This window comes from Xenopus laevis, chromosome 3L, assembly GCF_017654675.1.
Source record: "Xenopus laevis strain J_2021 chromosome 3L, Xenopus_laevis_v10.1, whole genome shotgun sequence".
Lineage (NCBI taxonomy): Eukaryota > Metazoa > Chordata > Amphibia > Anura > Pipidae > Xenopus > Xenopus laevis.
Genome location: NC_054375.1, coordinates 96,295,786 through 96,317,017, shown reverse-complemented (window position 1 = coordinate 96,317,017; position 21,232 = coordinate 96,295,786). Strand labels below are relative to the sequence as shown.

General features: G+C 38.3%; 1 protein-coding gene across 1 annotated transcript; it reads right to left on the bottom strand.

The window, feature by feature from the left end:
• Positions 1-725: 725 nt before the first annotated feature.
• sec11a.L (SEC11 homolog A, signal peptidase complex subunit L homeolog) lies at positions 726-20,889 on the bottom strand. The gene is given in 6 exon segments (NM_001086289.1): positions 726-1,244; positions 4,836-4,893; positions 12,787-12,906; positions 13,303-13,452; positions 17,804-17,913; positions 20,793-20,889. Coding segments are annotated over 6 exon segments (540 nt in total). The 5' UTR covers positions 20,844-20,889; the 3' UTR covers positions 726-1,193.
• Positions 20,890-21,232: the final 343 nt, after the last annotated feature.

Here is a 21,232-nt window from a genome sequence, read left to right as displayed (position 1 = left end):
GGCCTGACCATTGTGTGATTTGTTCTCTTTACTACTTTAATCTGAATGGTTAGTTGCAGGTCAGAAGATTGGCACAGATGATCGTTCATCCCACATAAACTATAATCTGCACGTCTATGGACAGCTTTATTGTAAGCAGGGTGGAAAGCTCCTGCTGGAAAGAGCAGAGACTTATCATCGGTGGTGCACAGTTGATATGGTGTGTATCTTTAAAACAGAATATTTCAAATAATAAAAATGATATAGAAAAAAAAAGTTTATTTTTCTGACAGGGGCTGTTCAAATTTTTAGATTTTTGTTCAATTTAAGCATCCCCTTATGCAGCACTCAAGAGTCTCAGACAATGGTTGTTAGTGGCGTAACTTTTATAAGCTCCTGCTGTGGTGCAAGGGGGGGGGGGGCTGAACCATTTCCAGACCCAAGCTCTCTTTCCAGCCTGCGCCAGACTGTCCTTTCCATCCCTATGCTGTTTATGACTTCCCTCTTACCTGCATCCATGCCATTCAGTGTCCACATCTAACATTTGCGTTGAAAAGGCTAATTATCTAGGTTTGCGGGCAGTCAAAATACCCAGTCCACACCCCTTCAGGCTGTAAATATGTGTCACCCTCTTAATCTAGCAGCAGACAAGGAGTATATAACAAGGGTTTAACTGCGCAGAAGTACATTTGATTAAAGGTATACTATTCTACTACTACTACTACTACTACTCACAAACAGGTCCAGATCACAGTTTATTCTGTGTGATTGCAAAAATACTGCACATACACAAATTCCAAGATAGGCACTTCTGAATAATGTACACAGGCTTCAAAATACAAACACTGAAACTTTGGCATTTTGTTTTAATATTAAAAAAATGTCCACCCAAAGTACAAAATAATAAAGAAAAAAAAGGAAAAGCAAACAGCAAAGCGGATACGAATGCATAACCTGTTTGCTAGCAGAAGTAAAGTACCAGTGCTAGAGAAGGTTATGTAGAAAATGCTCTATATCCACGGATTCCATTCTTTAGCCAGGAGTGGGTATACACATGGACATATTGTAATGTGTAGAAAAGAAATACTGCTCTCCAAATGTAATAGTTTAAACTGTCCAATAAGGTTTGTCCTTTCACAATTCATATTCAGGCAAATGATAGATGATTTCCACAAACAGTCTCTGCGGTGCCTTTTGTAAGGAAAGGCACTTTCTCATTCCCGATGTACAAGGACAAATAAGCCTAAGAGGAACAGAACGGCATACTGCAAACAAAAAGAATAGAATTGTTAGTAGGATATTCAGGTGGTGATTCTAAGTTTTTCTTAAAGGGCATGTAAAGGCAAAAAAATAAAATCCCATTTTTACTTTCTTTAATGAAAAAGAAACCTATCTCCAATATACTTTAATTAAAAATGTGTACTGTTTTTATAAGAAACCTGACTGTATTCAGTGAAATTCCCCCTTCATTTACTGCTGTGGATAGGAATTGTCAGACAGTCCCTGCTCTGCAGAGAAACAATCATACTTATGAACAGCAGGGGGAGCCCCCGTCTTACTTCCCAGCCATGCACAACTCAAGCAGCTTTGTTTGTTTCCCTGTAGAGCAGTCGGCGACTGTGGAGAGATTTGTATTGGATTTTATTTTTGCCTTTACATCCCCTTTACTGTTTCCAACTCCAGCTGCAGGGACAAAGATCATGGAGCCAGATTTAAACAGATAACTGGGATTCTATTTGGAGGATTATTTTGCTGCAGCTACTGGTTCTGCAGAATTGGAGAAAGTTTGTATTAAACAATACAAAAACTATAAAATCCACATTACATTACATGACAACACAGGACCCAGTGCAGTCTGTTTATTCTGATTATTAATCAGTCTTGCTGTATCCACTTCTATTATTTGACATGTGCTGTTTTGATAATTTATGACGATCCCTAATCAGCCCAGACCACACTGAGCACAGTCTTGATCTTGCAAAGATGTTTAACAAAGTTACAAGGTTACACGATGGTGACCCCCTTTGAAAGCATAAATCATTTGTTTGATTAGGCTTGTGGTGCAGTAGGTTTATTTTTAGTATACAAAATACAGCATTTCTAGCCTTATTCTATTTTAGACTTTACTTCCCCTTTAAGCACCCTTTATACATATGTCCAAATAACCCCTCATCGGAAGGTTATGTTATATGTACAAATCCAAAGTAGTTTGTTTCAGCACTATGAACAATTTTTAGCTGTTGCAAACATTCCTGGCATGCCAACCAGGTATCACCTTACAGAAGTACTAACTGTACCACAGCAACAGTACAGATATGGTGGTTTAGGGCGTAGAACACTTAACAGTTAGGAGTGTGACAAAAGATACATTTTTGGGGAGTAGCAGGTAAAATACCTGTTATCCAGAATGCTTGAGACCTGGGGGTTTTTGTAATTTGCATATTCATACCTTAGGTTTACTAGAAAACCCTTAAAACTGTAAATAACCCCATTTGGCTGGGTTTGCCTCCAATAACAATTAATTATATCTTAGTTTGGATCAAGTACAAGGTACTGTAAAACATTACAGAGAAAAAAGGAAATTATTTTTTTAAATTTGATTTCATTAAAACGGAGTCTATAGAAAATGGTTTTCCAATAATTTGGAGCTTTTTGGATAATAGATCCCATACCTGTACAGTTATGTTGTAACAAGTTAATGTTGAGTAATAATTCAGAATCAAGCTTCTAGGTTATCAAAGGTAGGCAGACACAAGGAGCCACCAATCAGAGACACGGAAGCACCATAGCCATGTGCCATAGGACTAATGTCACAATATTCTTTGGATAAAAGGGGTGGGGCTAGAAGAGGAATGTTTTGAGGATGAGGCTTAATATGCACCGATGATAACCCCTTTGTGCCTGGCAAGCTCATGCAATGTGAATCTGGCTCTGGGTTAATTATTTCCCCCAAATTTGAACATTATTTGCAAAGTCAGATATTGATAAGTTATAGAAGTTATAGAAGTATAATTCATGGGAATGTTCACCTTCCCATCAACTCTATGTATCTAGTTGTCTGTAGGAATGTCATCACAATTCATTTCTGCATGGAGACAAAATCAGCTAAGAGTAGGGTTGCCACCCGGCCGGTATTTTACCGGCCTAGCCGGTAAAACACCTGCCAAGGCCGGTATTACAAATTTACCGGCAATGTAGCTGCCGGTAAATTTGTAACACACCTAACAAAAGCCTGTGGCCTGCCCCCAAACTCACCTTTTTTGCCGGCTTCTTGTCAATCGCAGCGCCGACGCTCCGCCCCCTTGATGGCAGGATCCTCCCCAGCCAATCACACCGTGGCTCTGCCCCTTTTGAAATCACGGCCCGCCCCTTTCAAGTCGCGACCCGCCCCTTTGTTTCCACCCCCTCTACCGGCCGGTGGAACTTTTATTAAAAGGTGGCAACCCTAGCTAAGAGGTGTAGTGGGTCGGCAGATCCACAAGGACAAAGGATTACCAGTAGGCCATATTCAAGGATCAATAACATCAAAAAATAAAAAATGTAAAGTAATAAAAATATAACGCAGTGTTGCCCTGCGCTATTAAAAGTGGTGTGTTTGCTTCAGAAACACTACTATTGTTTATATAAATAAGTTGCTGTGTAGCAATTGGGGCAGCCATTCAAAGGAGAAAAGGCTCAGGTTACACAGCTGATAAGCTCTGTAGAACATAATGGTGTTATCTGTTTAACCTGTGCATATAGCCTTTTTTCAATTTCCGCGATTGCTACTCAGCAGCTTGTTTATATGAACTATAGTAGTGTTTCTGAAGCAAACAAATCACCAGTGCAGGGCAACATTACATGATATTTTCATTACTTTAAAACACTTTCATTTTCTGGTGTTCCTGTTCCTTTAAGGAAATAACCTTAAAACAATCAGTTTTTAATCAGTGCTTATTGCGAAAAATGTTTTCCATGCTCTCAAAAATAATTTAAACATAGATTAATATATGAGCCAATTTTATATTACAGTTTTTGCAACACATTAGTTAGCTAGATAATATCATTGCTGTTATACACGAGAGAATGTCCTCGAGTTCACTTTTAATGTTACTCTGCCTGAGCCTCCAGATATTTACTGAAGGCAAATTACATTCAATTAAAGGCTTATTAGCCAAACAGCTTAAAGGAAAACTATACCCCCAAAAGGAATACCTAAGCAACAGATAGTTCATATCATATTAAGTGGCATATGAAAGAATCTTCTCAAACTGGAATATATATTTAAGTAAATATTGCCCTTTTACATCTCGTCTTGAACCACCATTTTGTGATGGTCTTTGTGCTGCCTCAGAAATCACCTGACCAGAAATAATACAACTAACTGTAACAGGAAGAAGTGTTGAAGCAAAAGACACAACTCTGTCTGTTAAATGGCTCATGTGACCTAACATGTATGTTTTTTTGGTGTGTTTGTGTGCACAGTGAATCGTACGATCACAAGTGGTGGCCCTTATTTTTTTTAAAATGGCAATTTTCTATTTAGAATTACCCAATGGAACATACTACTTAAAAAGTATATTATTACGAAAATGGTTTATTTACATGAAGCAGGGTTTTACATATGAGCTGTTTTATGCAATATCTTTTAATAGAGACCTACATTGTTTGGGGGGGTTTAGATTGCCTTTAATGTGGTTTTTATATACATTTCAATAACTGCTACAATAATCATGGCACCTAAGGGGAAATTAATGGAAGACAAATGCTTGATGGGGGATATTATTTATCTAAAAAAAAAACATAAAACAAACATTCTTAAAATAATATTAGCTTGCACCATATAACCATAGTAAACAGCTTCATAGTCAACCTACCTTAAATTTTGGATAATCGTTCATCAGGATGGTTACAATTCCAATATAAGGAACAAATCTGAAATACAAACACATACTTCATTAACAGCTGACTGAATTTTAAACTTAAAGAGTTACTTGTATATTGTCCAGCACAGTAGGAAACCAGACAGAAAAATACTTTGTGACTAAGGACTGTGCTAAGAACATACACCTGTGTGAAACATTCAAGATTCAGTGTGTTAGGTAAGGCTAGTACATACAAAGCAACATGTTTATAAGTGAACAAAATAACTAGTATTAGTCAACCTGGGACTGCACTGAAACATAAACACTTTGCATCACTTTTTCTACACAAGACTCTTTTACTATACAGCAAAGGTACTGTAACAGAAAGGAAGCTGCAGCAATGCAGGGTGTTTTTTCTCAAATTACAAGACAACCCTGTTGAGATAAGGACAGCCTTGGTAATATTTTAAGCACTGGACATCATATTTTAAGCAGCCATCCTGTTAAACAAAACCAAAGAGGGTTGATTATACAATGTATATTAAAGCCATTACCATATGCACTATGTATGGTTATTAACGGTATATTTAAGTTAACTTTTAGTGTGTTATAGAATGGGCAGTTCTAAGAAACCTTTCAATTGGTCTTCATTATTTAGTTTACATTATTTATTTTACATCATTATCTGCCGCCTTCTGCTTCTGACGCTTTCCAGCTTTCAAATGGGGGTCACTGACCCCAAAAAATGAGCTGCAAGGCTACAAATGTAATGTTATCGCTATTATTTATTACTCTTCTATTCAGGTCTTCTCCTATTAATAATTCAATGCACGGTTGCTAGGGTCATTGGGACCCTAGCAACCAGATTGCCGGAATTTGCAAACTGGAGAGCCGCTGAATAAAACGCTAAACAGAAAAACACAAATAACAAAAACATTTAAATCAATCGCAAATTATGACAGTTACACTCTCTACATACTAAAAGTTAATCTAAAGATAGAAAAGCCCTTTAACAAGTACCTTTCATAAATACTACACTATAAATATATTTTTTCTCCCCCCCTATATTTATCTTTTTCCCTGTTGCCTTATTTCCCTTGTTCCTCAATATATTTTTCTCTCCCCATGGTTTCACAATTGCCAGAAGAAGCAGAAGACAGCAGCAACCATAAGCAGAATGTCTTTAAAAATGCATGATAGTAACAAGTATTATAGTAGTATGTCTTACACACAAAATCTAGTTTATTGATGCCTCTATAGTTAGTCTATTAATATATAAATATAATCAAAGTTGAGTGCAATGAATAGTGCTTCCATCTTTTCCCCCAGTCAATGGATTTTAGTATTCAGCCATAATACCCATTCCCTTATTATTTTGCTCAATGATTTTCATGAATATTTCTAAGATTTACAAATGAATACACACCACTGCAACAGAAATAGATACACAATATATCACTATCTGCAGGGGCATCCGATAGACAGCATTCCATATTGATGTGCTGACCTACAAACAATGTTTCCTTTATGCAAAAATTATTCATTGTGAGTTAATGAAGTGAGTCAGTGACAATGACCTATAGAGGTATCATAGCACATTGGCTAATAAATCTTGGGATTTTGCAACGGGAATCATTTCCATCAGACATTTCCCCATGTAACACTTTACTGGATAACATTAGAGGGTTAAAAGACAGTCGAATCTGATCACTGAAGGCTGAAATAAACCCACCAGCTCTGCATATTATGCAGCTTAAATGGCCAATGTGTCGTTTTGACATTAAGATTCATTACAATGTGACTAATAATGTAAAGATCCGTTTGATGCAAATGGGATGCGTTAGTACGTACAGTGAATGTGTGGATTGAACAGCCGCTATTAATTGTCTGTAACATTTCCACTATTATGTATTAAACATTGCCAACAAAAAACACACCAACATGCACGAAGCAAAGAAAGGTATCATACACATTTATATAAACGGAAGGACAAGGAGATGATTGTTGAGTGTGAGAGTTACAGTTGAGAAATAGAAATGATAAAAAGATTTTTTCAGGAGAGGAAAGATTACTAATATATATTACTAATATAATATTTATCCAAATTATGCATAGATCTCAAAGGGGTTGTTCACCTTCCAAACACTTTTTTCCATTCAGTTGTTTTTAAATTGTTCCCCAGAAATAAAGACTTTTTTTCAATTATTTTCCAATATTTATTTTTTACTGTTTTTCCAAAATCCAAATTTAAAGTTGAATGTTTCGGTCTCTGGTGTTTGAGTCTGGCAGCTCAGTAATTCAGGCGCAGATTCTGAACTGTTAAAATTTTGCAACATTTAGTTAATACATTTCTCAGCAGCAACTCTGGAGTATTAGCAACTATTGTATCAATTCTAACAACTTCCTGTAATAAAGCCCAGGGATTCTACTCAGCAGGGACAAAGATAAGAAATGTTTCAACTAAATGTATCCATTTAGAACAGCGGTACAGGGTCAGCGACCCCCCCTCCCAGAGCTGCTTCAGAAGGTGAAAAATGATACTTTACACTTCAATATTAGAAAAACAGCCACAAATAGAAAATAGAAAGTCATTGGAAAAAGTCGTTATTTCTGGTGATCTATCTGAAAACAACTAGTTGTTTGAAGGTGAACCACCCCTTCAAGCCTATCTCCCTGGCCAATATAAGAGACCAAATATGTAACCTGCGAACAAAGATAAAGCTTAATTTCACTGTTATCTCTGATGAAGACCCAGGGATATTTACTCCAAACCAGTTAAGAATCAACTGCTATTAAAAAAAAAACAAAAAAAAACACTGCTATATTCTAGGGAAAAAACTTTTCTATGTTCTTTTTTCAGGTGAACAGTTTTGGATTCTGCTTTGCTTACACAGCAAGTCTTATGAAAGGTAGGAGTCATTGACCTATCCCAGTGGATCAGTATACAGAAAATGCTGACTACGGTGACGAAAAAACAGGTGGAAAACAGTAAATTCTAAGCACAAAAACACACTCATGACACACCAAAAATCTGCATTCTCTTTGCCCACTAACCCTGTTCATCATGTACCAGAAGCCTCATACTTCCTAGACATCTGTGATTTCCAGACTTTGTCAGGTCAGGTTACCCTTTGAAAACAACATTGATGTCTATCACTTTATCAGTCACAGTAATTCAGTCATAGTTCTAAGAATATACAGACATCAAACAAGAGTCCACCCCCAAAATCTTACTGTAACTGATATTCAACCTTATATTCCAATATCTAGGGAGAAAATAGGATTCTTTTAGGAAAATCACTTTTTTTTAAAAAAAAAAAAAGAAGAAGATTGTATTTTTGGATAATTTTCAATTACAAACAAATAGATAAACAAACAGAAAGGGGGAAAGAAGAGAAGCAAGGCTACGACACAGATTACAAATGATCAGGATTAAAAATATTTCACAATCAAACATTTTGTCAGTTCAACCAGGTACCCCATATGGCATCGAATTCCTCTGGGCAACCTCTGGCTAGGTAGGTCCGTTTCTGAATGGTAAGGCATCTTTTACCAACTTTTTAAGAATTTTTTTCAATGGCCTTCAATATGGACACCCAGGTAAAACTCTGGGTTCTGAAAATGCCTCAGGAAAGATGCTGTGCCTACAAAAGGATTATAATTTCTTTAAAAAAAAAGTAACATTTAACACAGCATTGATCCTTAACATGATACTAATAAATTCCAGAGGTGGTCTTGGCCCCACACCAAATCTTCACATCACTGATGCAGCAGCCAAGGGTAGAGAGGAGTCACTGGCCAAAACAGGTAAGTAATGGACACATTAAACACACACATTAGACTAGCAAAAGGAGGCAGTATCAAAGTGATACAGACATATCGCTGTAAGAATCTGGAAAGCATCAGTATTTCTTTAATAAGTCCATCCAGTGAATAAGATTAGATGTAATCATTAGTGGCTCTGACAAAATACACATGAATATCTCAATTACTATACATTTTTTTTATAAAAAATTCTCCAATTATTTAAGCTACAGCACCTAATGCACCACTGTTGTTGTGATCAGGCTGTAGACATGCTCATAGATGTCAGCAGAGACACTTGCCCATAACAGCTTTATGCAGAATTCTCCCAACAAGTCTTGTCCCTGGGGAAAATGATGAGCTACCAGTCTTTTTGAATCCAAGGCCTAGCCAGTAAGGCATCTACACTCCCTTAGACAAAGTCTGCTACAGAGCATTGTAGCACCATATCAGGCAAGGTGTGGCCTAGCCTGCATTAATGCCAAGGTAACATTCTAAAAATGCCCATGCCTTTCAATTTGTCCCTAGTAACTGGTTTCTGATCTTGTCGACACTGACTCCCAACCTGAAACTCGACACATCTTTCTCAAAGTGACACAGTAGTCTGTAAATAACAAGTCTGGATACCAGACCCAGTGCGCTTGGTTGTCTACCTTATAATATACACGAGTGATTAATATCCTGTAAATGATATCCTTATAAATGGTGCTTTGTGATGTCATCAGTTATAATTGGAGCTTGGTGCTGTCATTTCTGTCACGTGATTCACTGAAACGTGTGTATTATAATAAATAAGGTTACCTTGGAGCTCCATGACCTGTATAAAAACACTTGGTCTTCGGCCCTGTGTTTTTATACAGGTCATGGAACTCCTCGGTAACTTATAATATCCTCATATTTTAGAGGGGGTACCTTATTCACTATTCCTATATCTCATATACAAAACCACCCATCATATGCCATATTCTGCTGAAGGTTTCATAAGAAAAAAGAAGAAACCGATAAAACAGCTCTCCAGTTTAAGTGCTACAGTGCTTTATTGGTGCATGTTTTCAGGCAGAGCAACCAGTTACCTATTTACCTTGAAGGATTTTATGAAATGTGTACTCCATGTAAAGATTGTGCAAGCCACTAGTTTTACTTTACACTCTTAGATAAGGCCTAAATCCTACGGCTTTATTTTAAGCACTATCATATATCTGCCTAGAAAGCGCTTTAAAACCTCTCATATATTTATGCAGATTTATCCTTGGTGATTGAATATTTTGTCCTCCATACTGCTACAATTCTGCATGTTTACCTCCCTTAGGCTCATGGCAAACAGGGCACATTCTCCGACACAGCAGCCATTATTTGCATTAAAGGAAAAGAAAAGTAATTTACCACTTGGGGGTGCAGCTTATCTAGGAGACATTGGATATATGCGATAGCTTGATCTTTAGGTACTGCAGTAAAGCTAATTTTACGGTCATAGAGAATTTTACAGATAATCCAGGAGGGGGTTTGAATAGTTTACATATGTGCAATGCAGCAGAGGAACAAATGAAGATGGTACTTGCCGTGTCAAAATCATGGATTCCATTAAAGGAGAAGGAAAGTCGTTTCATACTTGGGGGTGTCAAATGTTAGGCACCCCCAAGCGAATGTATTTACTTACCTGAGACCCCGGGCCGGTGCTCCTATCAGCAGAAAACCGCACAGGCCCGGGGTTATTCCAGCGAGCACCACGGAATGCTTCTCTTCCGGCTTCTTTTTCTTCAAATTTCCCGGGCAGACGCATGCGCAGTAGAATGAAAAAGCCGACTTTTTAGTTAAATTTTGGCTTTTCACTTTAATGCACATGTACAGCCGCGAGAAGACCAGCCCAGGGTTTCAGGTAAGTAAACACATTCACTAGGGGGTGTCTAACATTTGGCACCCCCAAGTGTGAAACGACTTTCCTTCTCCTTTAATGGAATCCATGATTTTGACACGAAAACACAAATACCATCCTCATTTGTTCCTCTGCAGCATTGCACATATGTAACCTATTTAAACCCCCTCCTGGATTATCTGCAAAATTCTCTATGACAGTAAAATTAGCTTTACTGCATTACCTAAAGATCAAGCTATTGCATATATCTAATGTCTCCTAGATAAGCTGTGCTCATACATCACCAATGTTTTTATTAAAACAGCTGTGCAACTATCAGAGGATACAAGAGGTACATCATACAAGAGGGGTTAGTAATTTTTGGGGCTGGAGAGGACTGCAAAGAGGGACAATTTCTCACTGAGCATATGGAGCATCAGGGGTTGGGACAAATTCTGAGGCATAACAGGTTTAATGCATTGTGAGGCTTCAGCTGCCCTTTAAACTCAACAATTACTTTTCTTTAATAACATTTTTGTGACCGTTTTTTTTCAGTGGGCTGCTTAGTCATTTCTAACCTCGGGATAAGAGTCATTATTGATATTGAGCAAATATGTTCAAGTTGGACCGCAATATTTACACATGCATGCTTACAAACACGAAGATAAATACTCAACAGCAGGTAAAATTAGTTGCAAAGAAGGAAGTTTCGTAGCAGCGTATAATTTAGAAATCGTAATATAGAAACAATAGGGTAGCAACCCTCTTCATGCAGCTTTACCAGCTTCCTTGTTATTACCCTATTGCTCTCCTTATTATTTACTGTGCAAACAGCCAGAAAAGTCTGGTTATTTGCAAGCAATTTTATTGTGCCATAACCACTTAACAAGAATCAATAAAAGCAATGAATCGCTAGGTCATAAAGTTTAAACGTATTCAACAGAAAAAGTTTTAATTACTTGCAACGGAAAAGATGTTGCTGTCAGTCGCTTGATAAGGAAGAGATTAGGAACACCTAATAGGAGATAAAGGTACCTACTCTTGCCAGTAAAACCTAATTGACTGTCATGGAATAAGTTACTAACTGGGGACAGAACGCAAACAATGATATACTCCAATGAAGAAAATATTATGGTTAAAAATGTCCCATATCTGAACATATTTAAAAGGTTGGCTTTACAAGATACAGTGATGCAGCTTTTCTTTATATCACCTTTTCTAAATATATTTACAGCACTGGGAATGTTTTAACATCCGGAAATCCAAATGCATGACAATCTATGGGGTACAAATGCTTATATACATGAGACTTCTAGGATAAGGAAAGGGTTAATCACTAGAGAGCCCCCCCAAGTGATTGTAATCCTGACACCATGATACGGGATACCAAGGCCTCCTGTTAGCAAAAAAGTGCTGATCTACAGAGATCTTCTTCCTCTTTCTAGGTTTTTCTTCTTAAAGTACGGCTTTTCACTCTACTGTGCATGCGCACCACACAGAAGAATTAGGAAGAGAATTGCTCTATGGCGCTCCTCCAGAAATACCACATTGCTGGTGCAGTTTTCTGCTAACAGGAACACCAGCCCAGGATATCAGTTAAAGGTATACATTTTTCTTCCAAAACACAGTTAATGGTGCTGCTCCAACAGAATTCTGCACTTAAATCCATTTCTCAAAAGAGCAAACAGATTTTTTAAATTCAATTTTGATATCTGAAATGGGGCTAGACATTATTCTCAATTTCCCAGCTGCCCCAGTCATGTGACTTGTGCCTGCACTTTAGGATGGAATTACTTTCTGGCAGGCTGTTATTTCTCCTACTTAATGTAACTGAATCAGTCTCAGTGGGACTTGGCTATTACTATTTAGTGCTGTTCTTAGATCTTCCAGGGAGCCGTTAGCTTGTATTAGGGAGCTGCTATCTGGTTACCTTCCCATTGTTCTGTTGTTAGGCTGCTGGGGGGGGGGGGGGTGATATCACTCCAACTTACAGAACAGCAGTAAAGAGTAATTGAAGTTTATCAGAGCACAAGTCACATGACTGGGGGCAGCTGGGAAATCTGGAGAGCTCCATGTCAGATTTCAAAATTAAATATAACAAAACCTATTTGCTCTTTTGAAAAATGGATTTCAGTGCAGAATTCTGCTGGAGCAGCACTATTAACTGTTGTGTTTTGAAAAAAAACATATTTTCCCATGACAGTATCCCTTTAAGTAATTACAATCACTAACATTGTGCACCCCTCCTCTCATACATTACATTAGAGAATAATGTTGTTGGCATCCACAAATTATCTATATACTCACCCTCGGGCTCGTCCCACTACATCTTTTTTCTCCAACCAGTTCTGCCCCTGTTTGTACAAGCCTCGGTCATCCACTGCATTGTTGTCTCCCTTGGTCAGAAACTTAATATCTCCGTTTTCCCTTAAAATAAAGGATAAAAATGATACAACTATTTATACTGCTCATCCTAAGTTACAGCAACAATCTTCTTTAAATGCTTAGAATAACTGTTCAGGTTGTTTCTGTGTATTAATCACCTTGCACAGTGGTTATAACAATACAATTATGGCACTGGTCAATAGATTTGCAGATCTACTAAATATCTGTGCTAAAGCCATTGCTTTTATAAATAGTTTGAAAAATACTGTTTTAAGGTTTCGGTCTCCCCCTAGGTAAGCACAACAACTGTAAATCCCAACAAACACTTTGGAAAAGATGGGGAGCGTTATTAAATACCAGTTTAGAACATGTTTAAAGTAATTAGGTATGCACATTCTACCAAAATGGACCTCTATGACAATAAGAACCTCCACTTACTTTTCATGGATCTTTAGGACACGATGTACAATGGGTATTTCTCTTCCTTCTATCCTAAAGACCACAATTTCCCCTACCCTGATAGGGTCATCTACACGGTTGGTCAAGAAAAGCAAGTCCCCACGATGGAATGCCGGCTCCATGCTGCCACTAAAACAAATAGAAGTTACGAAAAAGTTACCATTATTTATGAAATATTTAAGTCTCATATTCATATTCAGAAATATATATTGTTCCCATAGGCTCCCATACCCTCAAAGAGATACCTCATGACTATAAAACAATAATACACTATGTCAAACTGCTGCTGTTTTCACCAAACATCTAGATCATATCCTACTTTTAATATGTCTAATAGTGAAATATAACAAAAATAATATATAAAAACAATGTAAAACAATTATTTTTTTGGCCTATGCCAAGATCTGTATGAAGCTGCTTTCAGATTAGTACAAGTGGAAAAAAATACCATGGGGGCCTCACACATTGCTTTCTAAGTAGTTTTGCTCTTAAAGGAGAACTAACCCCCCCGCCAATAACAAAATCCCCTACCTACTACCTAGATTGTCCCCCTGCCGGTTCCCCCACCCCACACACACATAGTTCATTATCCCAGAAAGTGTCTCCCAAATACATTGCTCCCGTATTGGTGCAGAGTAAGCGCAGTGGAGCTCATGGGTGCCATCTTCTGGATCTTCAGTCTTCATCTATATGCATATAGATGCATGCACAGTTGGAGCAGTCTTCCAGTTTGTAGCAACTGCACATGAGCCAAAAGTGCTGTGAATTGCTGAAGGGAAGGATGAGGACCTGAAGAAGACCGAAGATCTGGAAGATGGTGTCCATGAACTCCAATGTATTTGAGACACAGGGGGGAAGCAGGTGACTATCTAGGGTAGTAGGTAGGGGCTTTTATTATAGGGAAGGTTTAGTTCTCCTTTAAAGGATTCCTTGACTTCTACCATACTTTATGTCACTACCATGATAATGCTTAGGAAAATATTGTACTATAGGTTTAACAAACACAAAAAGAAATCCTCTGGTTTGTGCTAGACATGCCAACTTCCACGCTGCTCTTTAAGATTTCTTATGCTGCTATCCCACACATATCTTGATATTTACACACAGAAAGGTATATTGTATGAAAACTGTGAAATTTGCATAACTTCATTAGCTGACAACTGATAATGCTAAGATTTTTCTTTATTAAGCGGAGGTAATTAAAAGATGAGGTCGTGCTGGTCGAATTTTATTAATCCAAGATAGAAATATAACACTTGTAGTGCTAACATGGAAAGAACACCTACAGCTTTATTCCTAGTCTCTTTTATCACATGCATGTATTGGACCCCAAAGGGCTAAAATTCAATAAAATGTTGTGTGCTGGTTAATTCAAACCTATGTACTAGGTACATGTACTAGGACATGGTAAAATTAAAACCACTCCATTGGCCATCTCTCATAACAGAAGTGTGATCATTCTTTTCTATTATATGCACTAAGATTAATTTGTCCAGAAGGAACCATACAATAAGGGATCCCATACCTTTATCTAGAAAGTTAAGTGTATTTATATATTTGCTTTCCTTCACTCTAGCATTGGTTATTGGTTATAATTTTCAAGTGAATCCATACTTCTACTCTTCTAAAGGTCCCTGAGGCAAAAAAGTGGGTTTCTGAGGACTTGCTACTGGGCATCAAGAATATTATGTTAAACTTCCCATTTATTTGCCATACCAATGCTAGAGTGTAGGAAAGCAAATATATAAATACACTTAACTTTCTAGATAAAGGTATGGAATCCCTTACCCTGAAACCCAGTATCCAGAAAGCTCCAAAATACAGGAATTACATGTCCATTTTAAGCAAATAAGTCTGTTTTTTACAGAGCTGTGGAGCCGTGGAGTAAGAAGCAATTTTGGGTATCTGGAGTTGGAGTCGCCAAAAATGTACAATCTCAGACTCCTTATAACGTTAAATTCAAGCAATGAAAATAATCAAATCAGATTTAAGCGCTTCTATGAAGGAAGATTTGGCAGAAGCATTTCTGTTTCTAAGAACAATACTTTAGTTAATTTTGTATTGTATTTAACAGCTATTGTACCGCTATATCAGTTATATACCAGGTTCAATTAATATATAAGATGTTTTAGGTTTTCCAACTGTTTTTGGTTTATGTAGTTTAACTTTGACTTTGGTTTAGAATAACCAAATGATGTGGTTTATATTTTTAAACTTTTGCAGCGATAAAATGCCTTGTATGTTGTGTACTCAAGTTCTTTCTATCAACATGGAAGATATATTATGAACAGTGACACCAAAAAATTAAAGCAGTTTAAAGTAATTAACATGTAATATACTGTTAGAATGCACTGGTAAAAGCTGTGTGTTTGCTTCAGAAACACTACAATAGTTTATATAAACAAGCTGCTGTAGCCATGGAGGCAGCCATTCAAACTGCTGGAAAAAAAGAGAAAAGGCACAGGTTACATTGCACATAACATATAATCCCTGTCCAATACAATGGTGTTTTACCTATCTGCTATGTAACCTGTGTCTTTTTTCCAGCTTGAATGGCAGCCCCCGTGGCTACACAGCAGCTTGTTTATATAAACTATAGTAGTGTTTCTGAAGCAAACACAGCAGTTTTACCAGTGCCGAGAAAAAGAATATTATATTTTAAAGGAACAGTAACATCAAAAAATGTGAGTGTTTTAAAGTATTTATATAAATAAACTGCTGTGTAACCACGGGGGCTGCCATTCAAAAGAGAAAAGGCTCAGGTTACACAGCAGATAAGCTCTGTGGAACATAATGGTGTTATCTGTTATTCACTATTTAACCTGTGCCATATACAGTAGCCTTTTTTCAATTTCCACCATTGCTGCACAGCAGCCTGTTTATATGAACTACAGTAGTGTTTCTGAAGCAAACAGAGCTGTTTTACCAGTGCAGGGCAACAGAACATGATATTTTCATCACTTTAAACAGACTTTTTTTGCTGTTACTGTTCCTTTAAAGGAGAACTAAAGCATAACCAAAGAAGCAGGCTAGAAATGTTGTACATTATGTTTTGAGCTTCTGTACCAGCTCAAGGCAACCACAGACCTTTAGCAGTAAAGACCTGTGCTGACAAAGATGCCCCAGTAGCTCCCCATCTTCTTTTCTGCTGATTCACTGCACATGCTCGTTGCTGCTGTCACTTACTGAGCTTATGGACTGAGTCAAAATATACTGTACACATAGAATATAAATGTCATAATTTAAGGCTTAGTAATTAATACAGATAATTGCTACATGGCAGCACAGAAACCAGTGCAACTAAAATCAGAATTTAATAATCAGCCCTGTAGCATCTGCTTATATTACAGAGCAAACTCATTATCTCTTGATAATTTGCAATGACTCCTAAATTTAGCTTCTCGCCAGCTGCTCAGAGCCCACTGAGCATATGAGTGTCACAGACACTTTCCAAGATGGTACCCCTGTGACAAGCTAGAATTTCTGGATCATTGTTGCTATTGAGAAGCTGAAGCTTTAGGCTGGTGCAATAAGTTCAGTATATAAAATATGGCATTTTTAGCCATATTCATTTTTAGGGCTTAGTTCTCAGAGGTACCATGAAGTTGAAGGAGTCAAAGGATTTATTCCAAGGCCCTGTTTTTTTAAGATGATTTTCTTTTAATCTGTAATAATCCTTGTACTTGATCCTAACTAAGCTGCATGCAAAACAATCCTATTACATGTTGTACATTACAGAAAAAAAACACCCTTATCCAGAAAACCTCAGGTTCCAAGTATTCCACAGAATAGATGCCATACCTTTATTAAGCTAGTGGGCAAAAGAACAGAAATCCCTGTCCAAGTTTTGAGTCTAAAATGAAAGTCTTCAGAGCAATTAAAAAAAAAAATAGGTTCACAGTAAGCTAAAAGTCAGAAAGAAGCACTAGAAACACTACATAAATCAACAACAATACTCAAAATGTTACATTTTGTTTGACTATTTTTTCTTACAGTTCATGTAATGTTTCTTAAGCCTAACACAATTGTGCAGCTGTAACCAACACATTCTAACTGGCTGATTCCTGCTGAAATTCAGCAATTTGCAATGTGCTACAGGTATGGGACTTGTTATCCAGAATACTCTGGACCCGGGGCTTTTCAGGTAACAGATCTTTCCGTAATTTGGATCTTTATTACTTAAGCCTACTAGAAAATTATTTAAACATTAAATAAACCGAACAGGCTGGTTTTGCTTCCAGTAAGGATTAATTATATCTTAGTTTGGATCATATACAAGGTACTGTTTTATTACTACAGAGAAAAAGGCAATATAGGATATATATTCACTTTGCTTTGCATCGCTGCCCTTTTATTATCATTTAAAAAATCCTTTTAACAATGAATTTTCTTCACTTTAAGCAATAAATAAAAGAAACCTTTTTTACAGAACAAAGACATACCCTGACAGACAACATAAAAGCCACAGTACTGTGCATACCTCAGGACAACCACAATAGGGCTTTCACTACCAGTAATCACCATCAGACCCTTCCATATCATCAGAGCTGAAGACACGATCATACCAAAATTTAAGACCTGATAGTACAGCTGTGAAAAAAACAGAAGTGGACAATTAAGAAAAGAAATCAAAAACACAGAAATGGCATGTTCACCAGTGTTGAAGGTACCAGAGTAAGCCCCAAAAATATTTACCACATGTAGGTGTAAGTGATATAGACAAATCTGCAAAGTCAGTTAAATCAATCCAGAGGCAAAGTCAAACACTGACTGTCAGATATTTTAGCACTTAGTAATCAAGCTTGCCTATCTTGATTAATAATGGTTACTAGAACTGGACAAAAATGAGAGTTTTGATCGGTGGCACCTCACGCCAGTAAAGCTGAAAAAATGTCGGGGACGTACTCTCCTTTGTGTTGGAGGGGCTGTGGGCATCATGGGACATTGGTGCACTTGTGGTGGTCCTGTCCTTTGGTAGTTGGCCTATGGAACGCTGTTTTCGCTCTGATAAATGTTGATTTACAATTGGGGGTCCCACACACACCGGATGCTGCCTTATTGTTGAACCTGCCTGATGCGGTCACTAGATTCCAGAAGAAGTTCTTGTTCCATATTTTTAATGCAACAACGCTTTTGATTGCTAAGAACTGGAAAACTGCTGGTCTGCTAGACTTTCAACAAGTTTTGGTGGCAGTTGATCACAGGGCTAGTATGGAGTTGATGGCAGCCAAGAACGATCACAATTACTTGAAGTTCGATAAAATATGGTCTGTCTGGCAGTCTTTCCGACACCCGGCCCCACAGGCTACCTCATGACTCTGGAGGGTTGTGTAACTCTGAGTTGATTGATCTTGATATGTGATTGGCGGACATACCTGGTGACCTGGTTGCTCTACATCAGGGATCCCCAACCTTTAGAACCCGTGAGCAACATTCAGAAGTAAAAGGAGTTGGGGAGCAACACTAGCATGAAAAATGTTCTTGGGGTGCCAAATAAATGCTGTGATTGGTCATTTAGTAGCCCCTATGTGGATTGTCAACCAACATTGAGGCTCTGTTTGGCAGTACAACTGGTTTTTATGCAACTAAAACTTGCCTCCAAGCCTGAAATTCAAAAATAATCACCTGCTTTGATGCCACTGGGAGCAACATCCAAGGGGTTGGAGAGCAACATGTTGCTCGCGAGCTACTGGTTGGGGATCACTGCTCTACATGATCTAGTTGACCTAGTTAATGGTTGTACTGTATTCTCAGGTATTGATTGTACATGTGATGATGCTGTATCTTCTGACATTTTGTGCTGTGCCGACATGGCTGTAATGTACGATATATGCCTTTATTTTGTATGGAGATTTACCGTGAAAAATAAAGAGAAGTTTCAAAAAAAAATTAGAGTTTTGTTTATTGTTGTTTAAAGTGTATTTTAGATAAACTAGTGGCGTAAAAATATAGTCAAACTTGTACTTTTATATGATACATGTACTGTATGTTTATAAAGCACCAACATATTCCACAGCGCTGTACAATAAATGGATGCCAACATTGAATACAGATTTAAGCAACCAAATCCCGATACAAGAGGTGAAGAGGGTGCTGCCCAAAAGAGTTTACAATCTTATATGTGAACTTAGAACCAATGTCAAGCACTTGTATCAGCTGTCTCTATGTGCTTGTGCCAGCCTTTCATTTACTCCCTTTCCTTGCCTTTCTTTGGATCAGAGATCCCAAGTGATATACTCAAGGGTTCACCTTAACTTTTGAATGCCCTTGTTTTAGACCAAATACTATATGCAACGCTGTATCCTTTGCAGAGATTCTCTGTCAGCTACATGGCTCCCTGTACACACATCTTTGGCCTGTCATTGGCAATTGATAATCATCCCCTTGTGAGTTACATATCTAACCTAGCCAGTGCCAATTATTAAATGCGTCAATCATCCTGGGCACATTATGTCAGTGACGGCTGATCAACTACCACTTGTGTCTCTGATCCTGCACCTATTGATTTATACTCTGCATGCAGCTGCCACTTTCACCCTGTGGTCAGTCCTTCAGGTGATCTGCAAGCACCGTATACCGACTCTTTCCATCACTTCTCATGGCCCACTATCTCATACCCTTTTTTTTTTTTTTTTTTAACCTATGAGCCACAGTCAAATGTAAAATGAGTTGGGGAGCAACACAAGCATGAAATATAAAGTTGCCTGGGGATGCCAAATATGGGCTGTGATTCGGTATTTGGTAGCCTTTAAGTAGCAGCCTAGAGACTGGCAGCCTACAGGAGGCTCTGTTTGACAGTACGTGTGTCTTTAAGCCTGGACTTCAAAAATAAGCACCTGCTTCAAGGCCACTGGGAACAACATCCAAGGGGTTGGTGAGCAACATGTTGCTCCAGAGTCACTGGTTGGAGATCACTGCTCTAGCTGCTTCTTGCTCCCTACAAGTACCTTTGTGACCTGACCTATCTTTAGCATGTGGTGGCTGGGGATAGGGGACAGAAAGAGGTGGGTTTTGCAAACAGTCTGGAGGTGGCAAAGGAAAAAGCCTGTGCCTATCTACATATCAGAAGCCTCTAGAAGTCTGTGTTGGCATGTCTGTCAGGTGAGCAGTCCCTCTGTCAGCAATGCAAACAGCTTTTACCCAGGCTCTCTGTCAGGTGTCTCTGACCCTTGTCTATAACTCCGTGGGCCCAATGCCTCTATAGCGGCACCACAATCCTAACCCCAGTGTCCGCATGAGCTTCCCGTGCGCCCAGCAGCCAGTGTCACTCCAATAGTCTGTCCCCAGCCCCTATGTGTAACTGTCTCTGATTCTCAGCAGCCAGTGCCTTTGTAACTATCTGGCTCCCCCGTCCACGGTCCCCAAATACATATTGCTTCCTGTTCGTCCGTAAATCGTTTCCTGCCGCCTCTCTTCCTCTAACACGTCCCTCAGACCTGCCTGTCTGCCCATGTACATCTGCTGCTCACCTGTCTTTTATTCATTCTCCTGACATCGTCTAAAAAATCCATAGACATCATTTTCTCTCCAAAGCGTGACCGGCGCCAAGAGAAGACAGCAAAGCACAGGAAGCAGAATCAGCCACTAACATTCAGCCGCACTGAGCCTCGCCCGGAACGGAAGTCTGCTGCCACTCCATTTTGACTGAGGGCAGAGCCCGTTGTAATGTGGAAAAATGCAGCCGTGCATGAATGTTTTAATATCGTAGGTAACTGGTTCGTTTTAAATAGTTCGTGGGTAAATAAGTGATGATACTCATTGAACACATTCGCCTTTTGCATTCCTTTAGTACAATTAAATCACCGGGATCGCTTGTGCCCAAAAATAAAATGTCCGCATTTGCTTTCTCCAACTTTATTTATATTTGTTACAAATTGCAAACTTTAGTTGTACCAATATGACTTGTGCA